Genomic DNA, 24,057 nt, shown 5'->3' on the forward strand with positions numbered 1-24,057 from the left:
AATATGGATTTAGGCTCCTTATAATTCTAGGATCCTAGGTTTTTATTAATGATTCTGCTACTTTTGTATTTTGATGTTTTGTTTCTAAGAGATCAACTTTAATCTAATCTGTTTCAAGTGCCTTCTATCCAGAAAGTAAAAGTAAACAAAATTATCAACATTATTCAGGTAGTAGGCGTAATTGCTCAATTAATCCAAATAATTTTGCTGCTTTGATGGTGTCTATAGGCATTTCCTGAAGATTCAAGTACTCGGGCTTTTTGACAGGTCATACCTGTTACAAATATCTGATATGGCCTATACTCTGATAGCTGGTAATGTGTACAAGAGAAAAAGAAATTTTTTTATGTTCACAATTCCAAAGCTATAAAAGCTAAAAATTAAATCTTTCTTTTAGATGCTTCATATAGAGAAGGCCACTGTGAATATGCTTTAAATTTCTAAAGGCACGAAAAACCAATTTAAGTACATACAAATATTTTCTAAATAGCTTACATGTTAACATTAAATCAGTCTTTCTGAATCTATATCCACTGGATAACTACAATACCACCATATGACTACGTAAGATAAAAACTTAAAACAGTTACTTCATACTTTTATTGTAAATTCATTTGTAGGCAGTTGCTTAGCTAAAAAAAGAAATTGATTATCATGTACTAAGTGTGTTCGGCAAAGTCCGTCAAAACACAGACTCTAGGAAGAACATTACTAAAATCAGGTGCTTGATCATGTTTTGTTTCACCAAAACACTGTTTATACCAGTATTTTATACTTATGATATTAATAACTTTTTACTGAAAGGTTAAAGGTTTGCCCTTTGATTCTTAGGATTCCACATCTCAAAAGAGAATCACGACTAGTAAGTCAGTGCATTAGAAACTATAATTCAGCATTGGGTACAGAGAATTTTGCCTTTTGTGTTGGTCTAAAAATGTCAATCTTTTCCTAAAACAGGAGTTCTAAAAAATATTCACTCATGCATTGTTTTGCTCACTTGTCCACTTAATTTTCTTTCTTCTTTACCATAAAAAAGGAGAAAAATGGCAAAATTTCTTCTCTGCCAGTGAGAAAATATTAAGATCTTTCCTATTTTTCACCCTTTTCAGAAATTATGAGATGTGCAACTGAGTTTATATCTTTCTCAGAAGTTAAAATCCAGTGACTCACAGAGTAAACTTGGTTGATGGATATATGACCCATATTGTACCAACATTAAAATAAAAAAACATGAGTTCCTGACATTTAAAAATTAAGAGAGTTCAAACAAAAGCCCAGATTTCTAGCTTCTCTTGAAGAATGAAAAAGATAGGGAGGCACCTGAGCCGCATCTCCATATGGCAGCAATAATTCTAGAATTGAGTGGCAGATGTCTCCCTTGGATGGGGCATCCCATAATTCCCTTTTATATTACACCTGGCCAGCTTCAGGACTCATTTACATTATCCAAATCAGTTTGTCTGCTTAATACAACCTGAGTGAGGTAGAAGAAAGGAGCAGAGCTGTGAGAACACAGCACCCATGTGGAGAAGGAAGTGCTAATACTGAGAGTTTGGGTCATCCTGGGGACTCTGGAGGTGGAGATGATAAACAGCAAGATTTGGATAATGATGGGGAGTTTCCTCAGTTTAAATACATTTTTAGTGCCGTATAAATGCTGAAGAAATACATGAACCCTATTAATCAAATCAGTAGGAGAAAGAATGAAAACTGGAGAGAGTCAAGCTTTGTGGTAATTCAAGAAGTAGAAACAATAAACTAAATTTACTTATCAAATAGAGTCCTTTTTTTTGTATATTTTTTATTGGAGTTTGATTTGCCAACATATAGTATAACACCCAGTGCTCATCCCATCAAGTGCCCCTCTCAGTGCCCGTCACCCAGTCACCCCAACCCCCTGCCCACCTCCCCTTCCACTACCCCTTGTTTGTTTCCCAGAGTTAGGAGTCTCATCAAACAGAGTTATTGATATTGATATACTCTTTTCTGAAAGGTAATTTAATCAGTAGGTAACAATGGTTAAGCTATGGCAGTAGAAAGAAGTCATTAATACTGTTCAAAACATTAGGTTATCTTTTTGCTCCTAGACAATAAGATTATATTTCTTTGCTGGAACGAATTTTTGAAGAGCCACGTGACTTGTTTTGACCAATAAAACATGAGTGAAAGTGAAGTGCTTCATTCTGGGCAAAAGCTTTAAGTGGCATGTTTGGCCACTCTCTCTCCCTTCTGCAATACTGATGTTCAGGAGAGTGCTACTCTACCAGACTTGGCTGTTGAGGGCAGCAAAGCCACCTGCAGACCCCTGATAGGAATGCATTGTGAATTACAAATTGACGTTTGTGGTTTTAAGTCACTGCAGGTTGTTTGTTACAGTAATGTTACTCTAACTTCATTCATTCATGGATTTTAACATGTCTATAACCTATATTATTTTAAAGTACTTTTTCTTTATATCATTGTTAAATTAAATTTAACAACGTACCCTTAGTCTAAGCATTACAAGTGTTACATACTAGTTATATTTCAATTGTGCTTTAATAAACAAAGTAAATGCATAACTATTAAAAGTAATCTTACATACCACATTCTGGGAAACACAAGTAAAATAGGAAATAAACCTTAAGGGTACAAAATAAGAAACTGTGCTCTCAAGTTCCAAGTATGGTTTCAAATTTGAACACCATGCCAGTATTCAGTGAAATATACTGCTTTCTCAATACAACAGAAATCAGGAAGGGATATATATTATGAATATGTGTGTGAATACACCATCTATAAACCGTATCAAGTTTGTTTGCAAAAATCATTAATAAGGACAACATCATCAGTGCAAAGATCTAATTTGCATATGCAAATCCAAAGGTGTACAGGTGTAAAGGGTAGATACAGATACATTTTTACAGGCTTCCACATTGCATCCTTGAGTACTTGACCTTTAGCATCAATTAAAATCATTATGTATACAGCAAGTAAATGCTGTGACATAGACTCATGCATAATTACCATTTTCCAACAGATTGAGTAGATTACAGAAAGGGATGGGGGATATTTATAGGGGTGGCAGCCAAGAAAAGGTCTGAGAGATACCTGCTATTTGGTACAATTTGACCTAAAACAACCCATATATATATTCTAAATGTTATTCATTATAAAAGGAAATACATATGAGTTTATAAAGAAAAAGAAACTTGTTTCAAAAAGATGTCACTAAAACAATCAAAACTATTTATATGCAGAGTGAGTTTTGGAATTAGCAATATTTAGCCTCAAAAAGGAAGAGACTAATGAAACATAATAGCTATTGCCAAATATTTCAGAAGTTGTCATAGCAAAAACATGCTGGATTTATTTGTTTAAGGAAAAAGAAGTAGTATGGAGAAAAGTGGGTAAATCAACAAATAAATTTTAAGCTAAAATTAAGAAATGTTTTTCTAGCTGCTCACCTTTGAGCAGCTCTGACAATCCTCAATAGGAATCATGCAATCTCTCTCTGTAGGGAGGGCTTTGTAGAATCTTAATAACAAGAAGGATTATAAAGACCAGCTAATTTACCACCCTCTCCCCAAAGCTTCAGGTCTTTGATTAACATTTAGTCCACTAACAGCAGACAGTAAATTTCTTCCTCTAGAACTATTAATAACAGACAAATAAATTATTATAAATAAAATATTAAAAAAACTCAAGATAGTACCTTTCATTTTCTCTTAATATGTCCCTTCCTTTCTTCCAGGTGTAGACAGGTTTAGGAGAAGCTTTTGGCTTACACTCAATGACAACTTCACCTCCCACTTTGACAAGAGTTACTCTTTTTAAGAGGGTTCTTGAAAAATCTGGACCCACAGCTGGAAAAGAATACAGAAAATAAAATAATTATTATGGAAGAAAAAAAAAACATTAGATCATGCTTTAGCCTTTTTCTTTCTACAATGCATTTATTGTTCCCTTGGGCATCAAAGGGAAGAATTAATTTTTTTTAAAGGGAGTAGCACTGTACGTTTTGATGGGTTTATTAAAAATTGAGGTATAATTTATATATGGTAAAATACACCCGTTTCAAGTGTACAGCTCGATGAATTGGACATACTGAACTGTGAAGATCAAGATATAGAGCATTCCATCACTCTATTGAGGGACTCTTAAAAATTATTCCATGTTCAAATGAATAAAAATTTTAAAATTTCAGGGAAGCATAAGGAAAAGATAAACAAGACAATCCACAAGACATTTTTCTGATGATGTAGGTTAAAGCATTCCTTCTTTGATAAGTTTCTGTCTCTGCCTCTCCCTTAGCACTCTGTGCATGTCTCCATGAGAGAACATGCTGAAATGTCTGTATCCTCACCTTCTATGAGATTCTTCTTTTGTACAACTTTCTACTACTATTGCCTAATGCAATGCTTGGCTCATGCAGGAGAAACTGGGGGTTGCTCTTAGAAAACTCAATTCCAGGCTCACTATGAATGTTCTAAAATTCATTTTATAACTCAGATGGTTACATGAAAATAATATTAAAGAATGATTTCTTTCCTAAAACAATTGATACATATCTGTATTCTCTCCAAAGGAATTTAGAAAACACCTTTCTGAAAAAAATCTCCATTTTCTTCCAAGTTGAATTAATGTGATCTAGGATCTGTTTTGAATAGGGATTCATCTCTTAGAATCTTAATTTTACCATATTTAAAATCCCTGACTCCTTGAAGTTTGGCCTAATAGAATTTAAGATTTTAGATCATGTTGAACATGAAATTTAAATACCACAAATTACTTGAAGGACAGAAAGTGAGCGTGTATGTATGTAGGTGGGGAGAATGGGAGTCAATTTCTTAATTGTACTCAAACCAGGTACTAGTGATATAAAAAAATAAATAAAAATAAGCTTCAGTGTATACATAAACCACATCTTCTTTATCCATTCATCTTTTGATGGTATATGTATACAATGGAATATTACTCAGCCATTAGAAACGACAAATACCCACCATTTGCTTCGACATGGATGGAACTGGAGGGTATTATGCTGAGTGAAGTAAGTCAATCAGAGAAGAACAAACATTATATGGTCTCATTCATTTGGAGAATATAAAAATAGTTAAAGGGAATGAAGGGGAAAGGAGAAAAAATGAGTGGGAAATATAAGAAAGGGAGACAGAACATGAAAGACTCCTAACTCTGGGAAACGAACTAGGGGTGGTGGAAGGGGAGGTGGGTGGGGGGTGGGGTGACTGGGTGATGGGCACTGAGGTGGGCACTTGACGGGATGAGCACTGGGTGATATTCTATATGTTGGCAAATTGAACACCAATAAAAAATAAATTTATTTAAAAAAAAGAAAAAAATAAGCTTCAGTGAAAGCACCACTTGAATAAATATATTAGCATGATTAAAAAGACACATGAAATTCCTAATAAATACTACAAAAAGTACAGAACATGTGTGTGTATTGTATGTGTGTGTATGAAGACAGCTTGATGAAAGACAGAAGAGTTGAAATTGCAAAACTCAAACAAGAAAGACTACAACTGGAAAGACTTTGAAACAAGTAAAATCTGTGGAAAGACTCAGGAGAACCATGCTATAAGCCCTGCCATGTTAGAGTACATGGTCAAACTAAGCCAAGAAGAAGAATGTGGGTGAGGGGAATCGTGGGTAACATAGTTTTGCCTTGGATACTGTGTTGATCTGAGTTAGTGGGCTCTGTGTTTGCTGCCATGTGTGAAATATGTGAACAAAGCCAGCATTTATGTTATATTGGCATCGTGCCCCCATTTACCAATGCTATACACGGTAATATGCAACACAGAAAGGTTTTTGTAGCACAATAGACCCGTTCTCATCTTAGGTAAACATCTGAATTGACACATTAATGTAAAAAAAATCAAATTTCTATAAGTCTTTTAAAAGAGTATTTTGTGAACTAGAGTTAAAAATCTGTATCATATAAAAAATCCCTTCTTAAAACTATATCTTTCTACACACACATTTTTATCACTTCAGGCAGACATTTTTCATCTGTTCAGGAGGAATTCTGCAATTGCATTTGAAATGAGTTTACATAAATCAAACTGTGCACAACACATAGGTGTATTTGTCGAAAAACTATATATTGCTTTTATGAGATTTAAAATAGCATGATATCAGCCACACAGAAGACAGAAAACACACCTTCCAGTTTCAGAAGCATTTTTACTGTACTGTTTATGTGCATATTATCTTTTTGGATATCCTAGAAATAAGACTGGCTTTGAGTATCTTTCACTAATACAAATGGAATTATATATTCAAATCTTTTCTGTTTGTTTACTTAATTTGTTTAATTTACTGCTATTGTTATTTAACCCTGCTAATCTATCAGCTTCCATAGTAAGCTGTGGTTCCTTCTAGGACAAAATTGTCAAACCTTCATCAGTTTGTGAATACTTGACCCATTAATGGTTTTCTTAACATTCTGCCGTTTTGTGACTATCTCTTGCACCCAAGATGCCCTGAAGTGTATGGAATGATGTTTTTTCCTCTCTGTACCCTGTATTTAAGTGAAAGGAGCCTGTTAAATTTGACATTCACAGAGAAATTAAGTTTTAAAAGTTACTGGTAAGGTCCCCAGAAGAGCACTATTAGAACCCAACCTTTGCTGGCACTTAAAAGTTTAGTATACGTTGAAGGTGAAATTCCAGGTTCTTAGTAGCTCAGAAAAGGTAAAACCAATTGTCAAATTGCCCAATCAAGTCTCAGAGTAGTTCAGATACCCAGGGATTCCCATTTGCTAAATCTAATGCACTTAGAGGATAATATTTCTTAAATCAACTACTAGAGGGCACTGCTCTCTCAGCGTTGGAATGAGTCATGTTATAGGACCTCTTCCATTTGGAAAATGCAACTTTTTATTATTTATCAATGATTGTTAATCCATTAACATTACATGATATATGAGAAGCATCCAGCTAAAGAAGCTCTCCCCGTAATTCTCAACTGTTTGATTTTACTGAATTAAATGACTCTTGGTTACATGTCAATGGTATTTAAAGTGGCTAACAGAACCCCTAAAAACAAAAGTTTTGTGACTAAGTATCATTTTTCAAGAAAGACAGTAAGCATGGTAACTCCTTAACTAGATGTGCAGTCACATTTGGGAAATGTACGAGTGTGATTTTTTTTTTTACATGAGTGTGATTTTTATTAATGAAGAGGAAAGGATAATTGTGCGTGCCAATTGTATCACAGTTGGTCTGTAGAAATATCACTGGCAACACTGCCAGTTGATGGAGACCATTCACTTTGGCCCTTTTAGAAGTTTAGAATTCTAGATTATTTTAGCCTTTATCTATTATCTTTATTACCTCATTATTCCATAAAGATGAACCTAGAGTTAATGCATTCATTCAATGTTTTTACCGCTGACAAGATAGTGCTGGTATCAGATTTTAAAACCCCAAGATTTTTCTAGCTTGCTAGGCAGATAACTAGAAGGCCGGTTACAATGGGAATCTTCTTTCTAGGTCCAGTATTTCAGAATGGTGGATTCATAATCAGCTCTCTCTCATCAGGGATGATATTCACAAGGAGACTCAACAAAACTCTTAAGTAAGATTCTCCTACTCTAATATCAGCATGATGTGTCCCTTCTAAGTTTCTAGTACCTGTGCCCTGCTTTTTTTGGTCTAATTCATTGAAGGCCCTGCTTTACCAGGGGTCTTTCTGACCATGGTAGGTCTTGCATTTATGGTCTCCTGCTCCTTTGGGAAGGTTATTTTAAAAGAAAAATAATAATATTTATAGTCACAAGGTTGTTTTGAAGAATAGATGAAATAATACATGTATGGTGTATAAAGTCCTTAGGCCAATATTTGCTTCATACCTACTTCTCCTCTCTGCTATCTCCACCAGTGCCATGTGACCAGCACTATCATTATTAGGGGATTCTATGCTGAAATATAAGAGAGCTTTTTAGAGCCAAATAAACTCATCTTGGTTTGAACAATTTTTAAATTTTGAAATAATAACAGTTACAGTGATAGAGGTCTTGTATATTTCACTTAGTTTTGCCCGGTGATTATACTGTATGTGAGTATTACACAATATCAAAATAAGGAAAGTCATCATTGGTACAATGTGTGTTGTTAGTTCCATGTTATTTTATCACATATGCATACTTGAATAATGACCACTGAAGTCAATATAAGAAGTATTCCATCATCACAAAGATTTTTCTTGGGCAATCCTTTGATAGTCACATCCAGCTCCCTCCTGCCGAATTCTCCCTAATGTCTAGAAACCACTAATCTATTCTCTATCTCTATAGTTTTGTCATTTTGGGAGAACATTTTATATACAGAATTGTATAGTATGTGACCTTTTGATATTTTTTTTTTTTTACTCAACCTAATGCTCTTGAGATCCATCCAAATTTGTGTATCAAGAGGTTTTTTTATTGCTGAGTAGTGGTATCTCATCCATTCTGATATAGATAAAAAATACTTCTTTAATGTTGCCATTTCAGGCACTATGGTAACTAACAAATACTTTTGAGCACAGGAACCATTTCAAGATCTCTTAACACTTTCTCTGCCAACAAGTAGGATCAGACTTTGCCTTATATGTTTTTTTTTTATTTTTTTTTATTTTTATTATTATTTTTTTGCCTTATATGTTTTATATAAGTTTTGAACAGCCGAAAATTAATTGTGGAGACTAGAGTGGAAAACCTTTTTCTTACTCCAAGCAAAATACTTTTAATACTATATTTTATATAGTAATTAAAATGTTGACTAAAAATCATTCTTACATGTTTTAAGAGTTTCAGCTACTAAACCTCTATTAACTGCCTCTGAGCTACCCTTTTTTAAGACAGTATGCATTTTTTAAATATCTAATCACTTTGACCTCCTTTATCATTACAAATAGTGATATTACATTTGGCACAATGTCCTAAACACTCATATAGAATTCACATCCTTGGTTAGAAAAGTAGTGTACAGTACTGTAATGTCCTATTTGGTTGTAACTTTGTTATGAGATAGAAATGTCTGTTGAATTAACAAAAGAGAGCCATTAGAATGTGCTGGTGAGAATCCTAGAATTCTAGTGGTTAAGACATTGTAGCATTTTTCATTAGCAATCATTAGATCATCAGTTCCTTAAAGGCAGAGGCTACGTATTATGGATCTATATATCCCTTACCTAGTACAGTGTTTGGCACAAAGTGGATGTTTAATCAGTATTTATTGAATACTGTATGTTGTAGGAGAGAACTCAGGAATTCAGTTCAAAACAGGATATTCTTGGGGCATCTGGGTGGCTCAGTGGTTGAACATCTGCCTTTGGCTTAGGTCATGATCCCAGGGTGCTGGGGTGAGTCTCGTATCAGGCTCCCCACAGGGAGCCTGCTTCTCCCTCTGCCTATGTCTCTGCCTGTCTCTGTGTGTCTCTCATGAATCAATCAATCAATCAATTTTAAAAAAAAAGAAAACCTTAAAAAACAAAACAAAACAAGATATTCTCATGATGCTTTGCCTGGATACCATATCAATTTCTTCCCTCCATGTGGGGTTGTAGGTGGCTTCTTGGGTTTCATGGCCTGTCTACAGTACACTCCATCCTTTCTGAAGTTGGGCCTTAGTATAATGACATAATGAAGTAGAATTACCCAAGAAAAAAAACCTGGGCTGTTTATACTCCTAAACTACTCTGAAACTACCTGGTGTGATGGTAGATTGTTTAAGAAATAGCTCTCAAGGGATCCCTGGGTGGCGCAGCGGTTTGGCGCCTGCCTTTGGCCCAGGGCGCGATCCTGGAGACCCAGGATCGAATCCCACGTCGGGCTCCCGGTGCATGGAGCCTGCTTCTCCCTCTGCCTATGTCTCTGCCTCTCTCTCTCTCTCTCTCTCTCTCTCTCTGACTATCATAAATAAATAAAAAAAAAAATTTAAAAAAAAAAAAAAAAAAAAAAAGAAATAGCTCTCAAAACAAAATATGGAAGAACTTAGCTTTTAGTGCTCGCAATTTCTGTGGTTGAATACTTCCATCATGGCCAATTTCAAGTTACCAACAAGAAGCCAATGAAGATTGAGTTGAGAAGGATACACAGACTCACCTACCGTCAGTAGGAGCTATTCTTTTCCCCACTTCCTCTAAACACAGTCTAATGGGAAATAACAGGACAAGTAGGCCCTGGGAATTCAGCTTTCCCCCACTTTGAGCCTTTTTCTGAAGCAGTACCACAGTCTCCTCTTTCCTCCCCAGGCACTCTCAAGCCACCAGGGCAGTGCTGAAAAGATAGGACTTGCCACATACTTGCATTTCCTTTGATTGTTTCATTTTGTTCCTTAAGGCTCTGTGAGTCAACTTATCAGGGTAGTTTGAAGGGCTTCAGTTACACATGCTCTGCCCTAGATACCCAGGCTCAAGAGAAACATACGGCATGGATAAGCTATGTTTATGTTATCCAGTAGCGACTAATTTCTTATCATCATCCTTCAATAACTCTGTACTGAAGGGGTTTTAATGTGGAAAGAGAACATATATTTTGCCTTTGTGCTATGTTCACTTTCAACCACATTCAAAAGGGTTCATTAAAAGCAACCTGCCTTATATTAAGTATAAAATTAATTTCTTCAGGAACCTAAAAGAGCCACAGTCTGCTTATGTTGAAGAAAAAAAAAGCTAGAATGTTGCTCGTGCAAATGCTTTATTTCTGGTAGAAATTGTCTCACATGATTGATAGAGCTTCTGTCAATACGGAGTTCAACAATGGAAACACGGATTCACTGTATGTACAGTGGTGATAACAAGGGAACAGCCTAGTCATTATTCTGCCCTCCAACTCCCACTGGCTTTTGTAAGTTAGAAAGCTACTCTGCTGTGATAGCTTAAGATTGGGCATCAAAGGGATTTACAAAGCAGATTCCAGACCTGTGGCACCTAAATTGAACGGATCATAGGAATCATTTTGAGGACCTTATTAAGTGTATATACTCTACCCACCATGAGAGGGACCTGAGAATTTAAAATATTATAATTTTTGCCACTGAAAATGTGATCCTCAGAGCAAAGGCACTGGTAATCACCTGGGAGCTTGTTGGAGATGCAGAATCTCAGGCCCTACCCAAGACTTGAAATCAGAATCTAAATTTAACAAGATCCCTAAGTAGTTTATACATGCATAAAAGTTTGAAAACCACTGTTAAATATTCAACACCAATTCTAATACTTCTGGACTACCAAAAGAGAATCTATTTGTTGCTAAAAAGTGGTAGAGGGGAAAAAATTAATTACTTCATTTCACTTATTTATTATTCACTGAATCAAAAAGACTTACGTAGCTAATGGTAAAAGATAAAAAGTAACAAAGAATATGGCTAAAGTAAAATATTGGAAGGGTAGGAAACCATCTTACTAAACTTGGTACAATAGAGTGAGCTTTTAGAAGCCAAAATGGACATGTCAATATGGTATGCAGAAGGAAGAAGAGCATACTCCTCACTGGTGGATAAAAAAAAACATGTAATTTTGCTAAAAGATTCAAACTTTCTTCCTGGTTCTATAATTTAAGAAAAATTTATTGGATATCTCTTTAGGCAAAATACTGTACTTTTGGGGGCTTCTGGGTGGCTCAGTCTATTGAGCAACCAACTTTTTTTTTTTAAGATTTTTCATTTATTTGAGAGAGAGAGCAAGAGCATGCACAAGTGGGGGGAGGGGCAGTGGGAGACAGGGAGAAGCTGACTCCCCACTGAGCAGGGTCCCAAAGTGGGGCTGAATCCCAGAACCATAGGATCATGACCTGAGCTGAAGGCACAGCTTGACCAGTTGAAACACCCAGGAGCCCAGGGACCAACTCTTGATTTCAGCTCAGTCATGATCTCAGGTTCAAGAGATCAGGCCCTATTTCAGGCTTCATGCTGGGTGTGGAGCCTACTTAAGATTCTCCTTCTCCCTATCCATTTGCCCTTCCTCCTTGCACCCTAAAAAAACCCAAAAAGCAAAACAAACAAACAAAAACCCCCAAAACCTGTGGACTTCTGAATGAATAGCAGCAGTTTTACAGAAGACTCAGAGATTTTAGTTGTAGTATAGTATATGGTATCACTGTTCAGTGACACCTTGGACTACATTCTTGAGTTACATTTTAAATTCTAGCTCAGTGAAGACATTTCCTTGGGTGAACTCATATAGGGACTTGTCATAGTATTTATCCCTCAGATTTCAACGTCTCCCTTCAGTTGGCTTTTTAAAGTAAACTCTAGGGATCCCTGGGTGGCGCAGCGGTTTGGCGCCTGCCTTTGGCCCAGGGCGCGATCCTGGAGACCCGGGATCGAATCCCACATCAGGCTCCCAGTGCATGGAGCCTGCTTCTCCCTCTGCCTATGTCTCTGCCTCTCTCTCTCTCTCTCTCTGACTATCATAAATAAATAAAAAAATTAAAAAAAAAAATAAAGTAAACTCTATGGCCAACATAGGGCCCGACCTTACAACCCTAAGATCAAGAGTCGCATGCTCTACTAACTGAGCCAGCCAGGTACCCCTCCCTTCAGTTGGCTTTAAGCCACCAGAGTCATGCCAACCAACATCTTAGCTCAGTCCTCACATGACAATCTGTGAAATCTCTCTGTATGCCTAATCCTACTCACCATCTTGGTGAAGTGGGGCCTTCAGCCATGGTGAGAATGTCTGATGCCTGATAGTCCTCTTCTACAGGAGGGTTTCAGATTTAAAGTCTTGATCCAAATCAGAAGATTTTCTATGTGGATTGTATTCAATGTACACACAGACACACTCACACATAACCTACAATAAATTTCCTATTTTAGGATAGTGGCTCTGAAAGTGTGATCATGGACCAGCAGCATCAGTATCACCCAGGAACTTGTTTGAAATGCAGCTCCCCAGACCCTACCCCAGCCACTATATCAGAAATTCTGGGGATAGAACTCAGCAATCTGTATTTGAACAAGTCCTTCAATGATTCTGGTGCATGGTAAAGTTTGAGAATACTTTCTAAAAAGTAATGGCCTTCTAATCTGATCAATTAAAGTAGTAGTTCCCAAACTGTGATATTCACTGGAATCACACTTGAGTCCCAGGCCCAGAGATTCACTTAGTTGATATGGAGAATGATAGGATATCAGGATATTAAAAGCTCCCCAGACAACTGTCATTAGCAAAATTTGAGAATCACAGAAATGGGGTTTGCTGGTGATTTGGAGGCTGTCTACAAGATTTTAGTATGGATACTAGTTAATAACAAGAAAACACTTCTGATACAAACACTGCTAGGCTTTAAAAAAGGTTTTGTATGAACCTTTAAAAAAGGTTCTCTTACTTTTGGCAGTAAGGTTAATAATGACATACTCATTTTACTGATAAAGGAAGACTTAGTGACTCGTTAAAAATATCAAATTTGAATTTGAGATCCAAGCACATAGCTTTCCTTTTTCATGACAATTTTAGTAAAGCTCCTGCTTAGATGATGACTCCATTTGGGTAAGAAAGGGCTTTGTCATCTCACTGGCTGCTGATCACACTCAGCACATGATTATTTTGTAATCTGGCTCAATGAGGCAGTTGAGAAACCAGACTCAGATGCAGATGAGCACTTGTGAAAGCCCCTGTGAAATAACTTTTAGTTTAGTCTTAATGTTTTCCTAATTTGAGAGCCAATCATCTGGAGAAATGCCAAATTAACCAAATAATTGCTCAAGCCTGCACCTCTCTTTCATTGGACCATCAGTTCCTTAATGGTATTTAAGCATCTTTCTAGGGTCAAATATCCTCTGCCACATAGGCTAGGAGAATCCTCACAATACTGAAGCATCAGACAGAAACTCCTCAGGGCAGAAGCTATATCTGTTCCATTATACTGTCCTGGTAAAGTCAGGTCATATTCAAAAGACCTACTTACTCTTAGGGATAGTTCACATCGTTTCAAAATCGAAGATACTCTAGTAAACTAGTGGCACTCCCCATTATGATCCAGGTAAATTAGACAAAGTAACAAAGCATCGTGGTCTGATTCACTTGGTCTGATACAGAGGACAATTAGTTGTCCTCTGTAGAAAATGCTGTTAACACCCTCACAGATTCTTTTTTCTGGCCCTACCAGCTGTGAATGGTGGCTGCTTATCACCTCTGGCTGCCCCTTTCCCTAGGAAATTGGGAGGTTTTGTTCCATCTGCACCCATGTCACCACTCAACCCCTACTGCCACTGCCACTACCATCTAAGGGGTAGCCCAATGATGGACTGATAAACAGAGATTTTAAAAAATGTTATTCTGGGGCAGCCTGGGTGGCTCAGCGGCTTAGCGCTGCCTTCACCCCAGGGCCTGATCCTGGAGACCCAGAATCTAGTCCCAAGTCAAGCTCCCTGCATGGAGCCTGCTTCTCCCTCCGCCTGGGTCTCTGCCCCCTACCCCTCACCGTGTCTCTCATGAATAAATAAATAAAATCTTTTTAAAAAATGGTTATTCTTCTTGCTTCAGGTGAGAATAACTCTGAAATGCAGTTTATAATCCAGATATCCCTCTCTAGGATGAGAATATAGGCTAGACTATGACCTTGCTCAGCTTCCCTGCCCCTTTCCTATCTTGCTTTCTTTTATAGGCTTTACCCTGGAGGACACTCCTTTAATGGCTCAGAGGTACCCCAATCCCCGCTTCTGCTTTTGGGACCTTAGTTGTGCTCTGTCCTTACCCATGACTACATACACAACATAAACATTCTAATAGCATCACAGAAAATCTCAAGGTTGACAATTCAACCAGTAGTCCTTATCACCAATATGATCATCTAAGTGGACACCAATACTAAACATTGATAGAAATGTTGGAGTAGAAAATTTAAATTTTTACCAACAAAATACTTAGCTTTTTTTTTCTTATAGAGGATACAAGTTCCCCATGATTATAAGACTCTATTCACCCTAATTCCAACATACCTTCTTGAGTGGGAAAGAAGGTTGGAATGATGGAACAGCACCCCAGGGATGTCCACAGGAGTACATTACACAGTCAACCTCTTCGATGACGTAGTTTAATACGGGAGAAAAAGTCTAGGAATGGGTGCCTTGAGGAATACTAAGCTATCAATGGTGATAAGTCAGTTACAAACAAGGACATTTCTATTTGATGTACTCAAAACCAGGCCTACTCTAATAGACTGACCTGAAGGTAAAAGTCTATGTTATTCTCCCATCCAGTGAGTAAATCACCCAGCACCTACATTAATTATTTAGCAGTTTCAATCCATTAAATATAGATATGTTACATACACATTAAATACTCAGAACACATAAAACAAGACCAAGGGAAAAGCCTATTAAATATATGCTTCCTAACTATCTCTTATTCATGACTCTAGGGTTATTACCTATCATGAAAGGGAATCTCCTCTCTAGCACTGGGGGATCCTGGTATTTGATCAATACTTGGAATCAACATTCTTATTTTTTTTTCCTGATAATAAAGTATTTTGTTTTCATTTGGTTTCTATATTCAATTCAAATTCACCATGATTCTGATAAAGGTAATAACAAATCAATTATTTGAGCTCAAAGAGCCAAACTATTACTATTCTTTAAGAAACAAAGTGACTTGTGGAATACGATCTATTACAGCTTCCCCAAGTGAACCAATATTAATTTATGTGTATTTTTAAATAGTGAAATGTCTTCTCCCTTATTCAGTTAAAATGAACTCTGGGGATTTACTTATTCAACACCTAACTGTCCTTTAATTCACTTAGAGTATATTAATATGATTTTTTTGGAAGTGAAAAGGGGACACTAAAGAAGGAACTTCTAAACTTGCTATTCAAGAGTCTCTAAAATTGGTCCTTCATTTTTTCCATCTATCTTAAACTTTGCCCATATACTTTATATATTTGAATCAGAATTTTTAAACATTCAGGATTCTCTATATGCAAGAAACCATCCAGATGTTTTATAACTTTGAGCCTTTGTTAAGGCATTTCACTCTGATCTGGAATATTCCTGGTCCTCTTTTCTGTCAGTTCAAATAAAATCACTGTTCAAGGCTCAGCTGACCAACCCAGTCCATTAGTCAAACTCTCTTTCCTGAATTCCTGGAAGCCTTACTATTTTTACCACTGTTTGGCCTGTATCATTTACTGATATGCCTTACTGTTCTCATATCCAACATGGTTGAAATCAAAATGTTTAAATAATTTCTCAGGCATTTTCCTCTTATCTTCTCTGCTCTAGCTTGCTGACCTCAGGGCACTTAAGAAAGGACTCAGAGCGAGAATTCATTTGGAATTAGTTCCAGTCAGAAGTGATTTGAAATAAATCTCTGTAAAAGATGGAGCAGTGATTCCCAACTTGCAGGCCTTGAACCCTGAGTAGGGGGAGGGGACAGGGTCTGGAGAAGGCTGTGGAAGGAGTTGTTTTAAGCTATTGCATTTTTATCCACAAGTAAGAGTATATACATACATCTACACACATCTCATATATACTTTGTTATTGTCAGCTGTGGGTAGGTGCTCTAGATAAAAATCATGTGAGAGCCTTTCTCATTTCTAGCTCTGGGACTTCAGTTATTCTCTATAGTCACCCCATAATCATTTTCCATGAATTATAGTCATTTGTTATTATCAAATTTTCTTATTTTAATAAAGGGACCTACCAAATCTTTTTTTTCTTATTTTAAAGAATCTTTTAAAATTATAATGGGGTTTTCCAGAGTTGAAAATTGGCAAGCACTCACATAGAGATTTTTAGGACAATGTGATTCATTCATTAGGTGATCCATCCTCAGTTTTAGCTCTTCTAACTAGTTGACATACTGTTTAATAGAGAACACACTTCTTTTTGCAGAAAATCCTAAGTAATCTATCATGCTGAACTGTCCTCCAAGAGAGTCAGTTACAACAACCAATAATCAGATCCAAGCTGGGCAGAGTGAAACCAGCATACTTGTGCCAGAGAAAGTTAGATTTATTGTTCTCAAAATTTATAGAGTAAGAGATATGTGCCTAGGCTTCCAGAAATGTCATGCTTATACTAGTGCCAAGCCAAGGTGATGATTATTCCAGACTGTTCTTAGGCCTCTTTGAAATAGGCTACGGTGCCATGAACTCTCACATGCTCTTGTTTTTTATGGGATGTTGGTTTAAGCTAAAGAACTTGGTAAGAAGAACAGTCATGGAAGCTTTCCCTTCCTTTTTTAATTCACATGAGGAAGAAGTACATTCATCTTGGGAACATCTACTTATACATGTAAGTTCTATGTGCTACGTATCAAAAAGTACCTTGCTGAAGAAAAACTCAGGACTCTAAAATTGGGCAAAGCATTGGGATTTATGGCATCAGCTCCCTTTGTGTGCTTCTTTCTCTTATTCATAATCTTTCCATTATGCTCTCCCTAAGAATTAATGCTTAGGTACTTCAGATAAATTCTGAATTCAGAGTCAAGATTTCTCTATGGGACACATGCAAATTGATAGCCTGGAATTTTCTTTTTTAATGGCCATGGGTTTGCCAATTCACTTAACTTATAATTTCATTTATTGATTTACTTAATTTATAATTTATTTTTTATTTTTTACTGTTTTAAAAAATATTTATTTGAGAGAGAAGAGAGATAGAGATGGAGAGAGTATATGAGGGAGGAAAGAGGCAGAAGAAGATGCAGAGAGAGAATCTCAAGTGGACTCTGCTGAGCAAGGAGCCTGAGTTGGGGCTTGATCCCACAAACTTGAGATCACAACCTAAGCTGAAATCAATAGTTGAATGCTTAACCCATTGACCCACTCAGGTGCTACAAATAATTCAAATTTTAAAACAGTAGCATCAATTTCATCACTTAACAAATTCATTCATTCCTACCCTCATTCAATATTTATTGAGTGCATATTATCTGCTTCACTATTGTATTAAATCCTGAGAATAAAATCATGAGTTAAACCAAATACGGTTCTTGACATCATGGGAAGTTAACATGCGATGGGAGAAAAAAATCCCAGAAAAACAGAAAGAAAAAAGAAATATTGACAAGTGTAAAACCCAACTGTGGTATCTGTTATAAAGGATAATTAAAAGGCAATATAAAAATCTGCAAGAGATGAAGTTGATCTAGGCATGGGGCCAGGTGTGACTTTCTAAGAAAGCAGCAATTGAACTTGGAGATGGAGAAAGGAAAGAGCTAATGAAGAAGGGAAGGAAAAGCATTTCAAGGAGAAAGAACAGTATGTTCCAATAGCCCCTGGAAGAAGAGAGGATGGTGAATGTTGAATATGCAGAACAAAAAAAATTGGTATAGCCGAAGAGCAGGGGAAAAGGGGTCATATAGTGAAAGAGCTAGCTGGAGAGGCACACCACTTCTGTATACTCTGGAAAATTCAGATGTAGAAGAACAAGATTCACTTTGCCAGCTGTTCTAAGGAACCTTTCCAAAGCAAGTCAATTCTTCCTTCCTAGCTGAAGTTTGTACCAAATCAGCACCATAGCAAGACTGCACAGCATTTCAGAAATCACTCAATTTAGAAGAGTGGTCGATAGAGTAATAAAAATGGGTACCAAGGGAACCATGTTACCCACTGTAAGCATCAATAGAGGCTGATTTAGGAAGTGGTTTCTTTGTATTGCTTGTAGAAAGCATTGTTTTTTTCTCGAGCAGTAACCTTGGTCTAAAAATTTCTTTATCCCTTTTTTTTGGTGGGGGCAGGGGTATTGAACAATACGCCTAGCAAAAGGCATATTAATGTAGTGACTTAATTTTTTTTTTCCTTTTCATTATAAAGACTTACCTATAACACTAAGCTCTGCACTGGAAAAGATAACTCCATGTTTATTCTCTGCCACGCACTGATACATGCCAGCATCTGAGAGGTTCACTATTGTGATGTTGAGCATTCCTTGCTCAATTTGAATTCTATCCTGTGAAGGGAAAGAGGAACACAAAACAGTGACCTTCTACAACCGAGACCTTAAGGCAATTTTGCTACATGTTATATCAAAGGGGCTTAATGAGAAGAAAATAGCCATCATATAAGCAATTTACATAACATGATCTATTTATCTGTCAACTAAATTTGTGGCAGGTCAGATGCTAAATGGAACAACCTTGTACATCAGTTGGTAAACGGAATTTAAATTGTAGGACTCTCTGGAGTTCTCATTGATTCAATAGTGAAAACATTCAGATTAATATCCCCTCTAAATAGATGCACTTGAAATTTAAAATGTTTTTTTACTCTGAGGTGTTGTGCTAACTGGGGGAAGGCTTGAGGAGGGGGGAAATACATCCAAATTTACTGTTTAGAGTATTAAAACACTCAGATTATGAGCAGGCAACACTTTGAAGGTTAATAGAATTATAATCTTCTTGGAGAAGCAGAAATAAATATTTCATATTGGTTTACTCAAAAAAAAAAAAAAAAGAAGGTAGGTATTAATAATTTAAGGTTCCCTTACTCTGTTGCTATCAGTGGCATAATCTAAGTTTAGGACCATCTTCTGGTGGCCGGTTGGAAGAAAGGAAAGTTAGTGCATTGAACAAAAGACCATTCTCATTTGTCAGCCTGAGGATACATAACTTGTATTATCAATTTTCCTAAGTGCCGAACAGGCTCTCCTCCCCAGGAACCTGCCATTTAAAATAAATAAAATAAAGACGTACTGGTTTTCTATTTGCCTTAGGGTTGTGATTTAGCTGGGTAGACACCTTATTAGGCTTTTATCATATCTAGGTATCCATGTTCCCTCACATTAAATAATAGGGAGGAAATGCCTGTTAGTTACCCTATACTATAGTGGTTTGAGTTTTGCTTTTATAATTGGAGCCAGCAGGAGCCCTTCCAGGGACAAGAGAGTAGTACTTGACAGGGTGATAGTCCCCTTTCTGCTTTGTGTGCACTGATGATCCACCATCGCTCACAGCAGGCACTTTTCACTGGGCTGCCTGCGGTGGAGGAAATCTGAGTATGAAAAACTGGCTCTCAACTTGGGGCTTGAGGAATGTCAGGTCATTTGAAATGTCAAATTTCAGTGAACATTTGAGTTCGATTGGAAAATACAATAAAAAAAAGTTAAATTGGACACAGTTGTTCCTCATTCTAAGGTCCTCCTCATCCTCCCTCTTGCTTCATTCCAAGCTCTGTGTCAGGGTCTTCTCCCTCATAGGGGCATTCCTGTATTATGTCAATGTCCCTTCATCACAGATTCTCATGGTACCTTCCAGATGATCTTTCAGAACCAAGGTACTTATTCTTCCAGGTGCTAAGTTTGAGGACTGCTCGCAGCTGGATCTCTCTCTGGGAACTGCTCTTGGCTGAAAGAACTTCCCCAAATCAATGGTCAATGAAGGGGTACAAAGGCAGGGCTCCCTTTGCCTCAATTTAGGAACCACAGGACTTTCTGCTCCAGTGCTCTCCCTGGAGGTCTCTGTTGGAACGGCACCATTGTTTAACCTCCCTCTGCCCAGTGGGCTTCTCTGACTCCTTCAGAGGTGGGGCTCTGAAAGCTTTCCCAGCCTACCTCCTTAATACAAATCTCTGCCACAGAGTCTATTTTTAGAAAATTCAGAGGTGGAGAGTGACTGCTGAAGTATTTCCAAAGAGCATTTGAACGTTTCTTCCCTTTATGCCCTAATCCTCTCCCCCACATGGCTTTTAAGATCTTACTTTCCATATAACCAATTCTGAAAACCTCATTCAAACAAACTTTGGTAGTACTAATCCAGTAGACATTTAACATTTGGATCCTGGACCGATTACTTACTAAGGATGGATGTTGACCTTAGGCAAACTGCTCTGCGACGCCCATTTTACAGATAAGTCGGTTTCCTTGTCTATACATTGGGCATAGCAATAGCAAGGACCTCATAAGGTTCCTTGTGAATATAAGATGAGACCATGTGTTTGAAGTGGCAAGATAGGTTAGTACTTGTTAATGTCTGAGAAGCAGACCTTCCAAATCCTTTAAAAATATTATTATAACCTATCATTTCCCCTTACAAAATGAATAGTCCACATAGAGTTTTTATTTCAGTGGTTATATATTTCTATAATTTCCATTTTATTCTTTTAAAGTCTATCTGCTTATCTTTTCAAAATATCTTGTTTATTTTCATGGACATGATTTCTTCATTTAACTCTTTCAGCACTCTAAACATACTTACTCCTATTTCTATTCCTATTGTTAGAGTATTCTATAGATTGGCTATCTTTCTAAAAAATAAATATTTGCATATGTTTTGGAATATTGTTTGCAGGCTTATTTGTGAAAAGGAGTTATTCTTCTTTGTTTTGTCTTTATTCCCATTAGCAGTTTTAGGGCTCCTCTACCTCATCCCTAGGCCACCAGTCCAGAAACAGATCTACTCATGGATTCTCTGAGTTCCCGATCTGTGAGGATGCTCAAATTACTGCAGCTCTCATCCCAGAGCCAGTGGGAATCACAGTCCAGGACTTTCCACCTGCCTTGCACCACAGCGTCCTATTACAAAAGGCAACAATTTGGCTGCTTCTTTTACTGTATGGCAATAGGTGGGGAAGATCCATACTCTAAGCCTTTACTGCAAAGATATTGTATCCTGTCTCCAGAGAGAGGATATACTTTTTATAAACCTGAGCTCTCAGATATCCCTGCCTGCTCTCAGCCTTATAGTCTGGTGCTTCCAGCCCCAATGATCACTTTTAGTTTTTGTTCCTTTACTGTTGCATTAGAGATGTTTATCTTACATTTACATATGTCATTATGACATGTTTGGAGGCCAGAGTGGGTGTTTTGATGGTGATCTTATTGGACATCACATTGTCCGGAAGTATCCACAGATAGAAGAGAATAACAAAACCACACTGAAATGAAAATTTGTATGCTGAGGTCTTATTCTCTCTTATCTAGAACATACACAAATTCGTATCTTAGCACAATTACATGTTCCAGACTTTCTGCATAACTTTTCCAATCGTACAGCCAAAAATGTTAATTTGTGAAAACCAAAGATTCTGTATAGAATCTTAATTGAACAAGGCTGAAGAACTGGATTTCTGTACAGTTTCTATATATCAATTGCATTCACTTCCACTTTTTCCACTATTAATAACATTTGGTTGCTTATTATTTTGGAAACAAACCTTATCATTTTCCTGCTTCCATAACAATGAAGCCACATTAAATATTACAGTCAATAGTAAGACACAATTATCATCAATTGGCTTACCCGAGTTAAGAGTGGTTCACCATTTTTTAGCCACCTGTATGTAGGTTTGGGCCTTCCATTTGCTTTACATTCCCAAAAGACATTTTCTTCTATGGCCACATGTATATCATTTATTTTTTGAATCCAATTTGGTTGAGCTATAGCAGTTCAGAAAGCAAAGATGTACATTCAGTGTATGTTCAATCTATTTTTATCACATGCAATCAAGGGACAAAAGTAGGCTTATAATAAAATTACTTTTCCAGATGTTTTGCAATTACAAGACTGGTTAAGAGTTCAGAGGGTACTTTTAGAAGACAACCCACTCTATGTCTAACTTGGAATGTCCTGTTTTTGCAGCCCATGTGGCTGGTCTTTTAATTGCAAAAGGCAGAAAATAAAACTAGCATTGCCATATGGCAAAATTAACTGTCCCTCTCCCCCAAGTATCTATTCTTTTTTTTTATTTTTTTCCTTTTTGTAAGAGAAATATCCCACACTGCCCCACCATTTTTGGCTGGGCTCATGTCTTCCTAGATACATATTACATTTCCCGGATTTCTTTGCAGTTAGAGGTAACCATGTGACTAAGTTCAAGCTAAAGGTACCTGTGTGAAAGTAGTGAGAGCAACTTGCAGGTAGTTTACTGAAAGATACTTGTCCTGGACACTTTTTTTTTTGTGTGTGTGTGTCCTGGACTCTTATTGTCCCATTCCAATGATGGGGGGAAAAGTGACAGTTGCAACAGCTTCAGGCTCATGGAGAAAAGCTATGTAGGAAAAAAATCCTGACTCCCAGTCTTGGATTTTGAATGACCCCACACCCACCAGCTGATTTTTGGGGAGATATGTGGGAGAGAAATAAACTTATTTTTTAAGCCACTGTATATTTGGGTCTCTTTGTTACAGCAGCTTAGTTTGTCTCTGATACACTTCACTCCTACACATTGTATAGATAATTGTGTAGCTTCTTTCTCCGTCTAGACTATATCACTGTTTATTATTGACTTATTTCATATTGATAGAATGTTATATACAAGAGTATGGCTGGGAATCCCAAATTTCTGATTTTTACCAAAACTTTCTTAGGAAATCCAGTCTTGCCCACAGTCTAACAGGAATGCAAGGCAGCACTTAACTCCCACATTACCCACTGCCCTACACCACTCCCACCAACCAAACTATGCCACCTTTCTCTTGCTTCAGTTGAAGTCACACTTTTTTTCATCTTATTCTCAATAAAGACAATCTTAATCCCACATTCCATAAAATATCTTCATAAACATCAAGTCTTGCATAAAGCACAATTCATGCTATTATAACTGTAAGAGCAAATGTATTTAAGTAGAAGACCTTCAGCCCAAAATTTATGCAGAAGAGGACCACAGTTATCATTCTGGATAATTTTCTTCTTACAGAGCATTTCTATTAGGGTAATGCCTACCAATATAAACCTAATAGTTAGAATTGTTACCAGTATTTAATCAGAAGATGTTAATCAATATTCTTAACATGCCTCTTAGCTGACTTGACCTCAGTATCTCCATTTAGTGAGGCTTCAAATTATCTATAATTTAATTCAAAAGGAAATTACTAGTGTTCAGGCTAAACTGTCTATCTTACCTACTTACAAATAAACAAAACTCGAAAAACACTCAACAAGTCATTTAACCAGCAGAGGTCCCTAGGTCCTTGAATAAATGTTGTTTTCTCCTTTTTCCATCTTCAAGCAGTTGCATGTTTTTCAAGGAGCAAAACACAATCTTACAAATCCTCTACTGATGGAGATGATGCATTGCTGCATATGAGGGGAGGCTGAAAGGGTCGATTTTCAAAAAAAGTTATAACATCAACAAGCATTAATTTGAACAAAAGGTTATAACCTTCATCCTTGAAAGAGCAG

The 24,057-nt window shown here is 36.9% G+C and overlaps 1 protein-coding gene and 1 long non-coding RNA gene across 21 annotated transcripts in view; one reads left to right on the forward strand and one right to left on the reverse strand.

Moving 5' to 3' along the window:
- Positions 1 to 24,057, reverse strand: part of CNTN4 (contactin 4) — a 927,650-nt gene that overhangs the window by 126,693 nt on the left and 776,900 nt on the right. For all 13 annotated transcript variants that reach the window (XM_077858022.1, XM_077858031.1, XM_077858030.1 and 10 more), the window contains 3 exons: positions 22,177 to 22,313; positions 18,761 to 18,890; positions 3,695 to 3,845 (listed from right to left, as the gene is read on the reverse strand). In XM_077858022.1, the coding sequence (XP_077714148.1) occupies positions 3,695 to 3,845; positions 18,761 to 18,890; positions 22,177 to 22,313 (418 nt within the window). The remainder of the gene's footprint in view (positions 1 to 3,694; positions 3,846 to 18,760; positions 18,891 to 22,176; positions 22,314 to 24,057) is intronic.
- LOC144289691 (uncharacterized) overlaps positions 1 to 24,057 on the forward strand; it is a 172,076-nt gene that overhangs the window by 81,317 nt on the left and 66,702 nt on the right. Inside the window, exon 7 of one of the 8 annotated variants that reach the window (XR_013357576.1) lies at positions 3,734 to 3,864. The exons of 6 other annotated variants lie outside the window; for them this stretch is intronic. This is a non-coding gene — a long non-coding RNA (uncharacterized LOC144289691). Of the gene's footprint in view, positions 1 to 3,733; positions 3,865 to 24,057 lie in introns of those variants that run through there. One more of the 8 variants, XR_013357584.1, reaches the window with a different exon arrangement.

This window comes from Canis aureus, chromosome 19, assembly GCF_053574225.1.
Source record: "Canis aureus isolate CA01 chromosome 19, VMU_Caureus_v.1.0, whole genome shotgun sequence".
Classification (NCBI taxonomy): domain Eukaryota; kingdom Metazoa; phylum Chordata; class Mammalia; order Carnivora; family Canidae; genus Canis; species Canis aureus.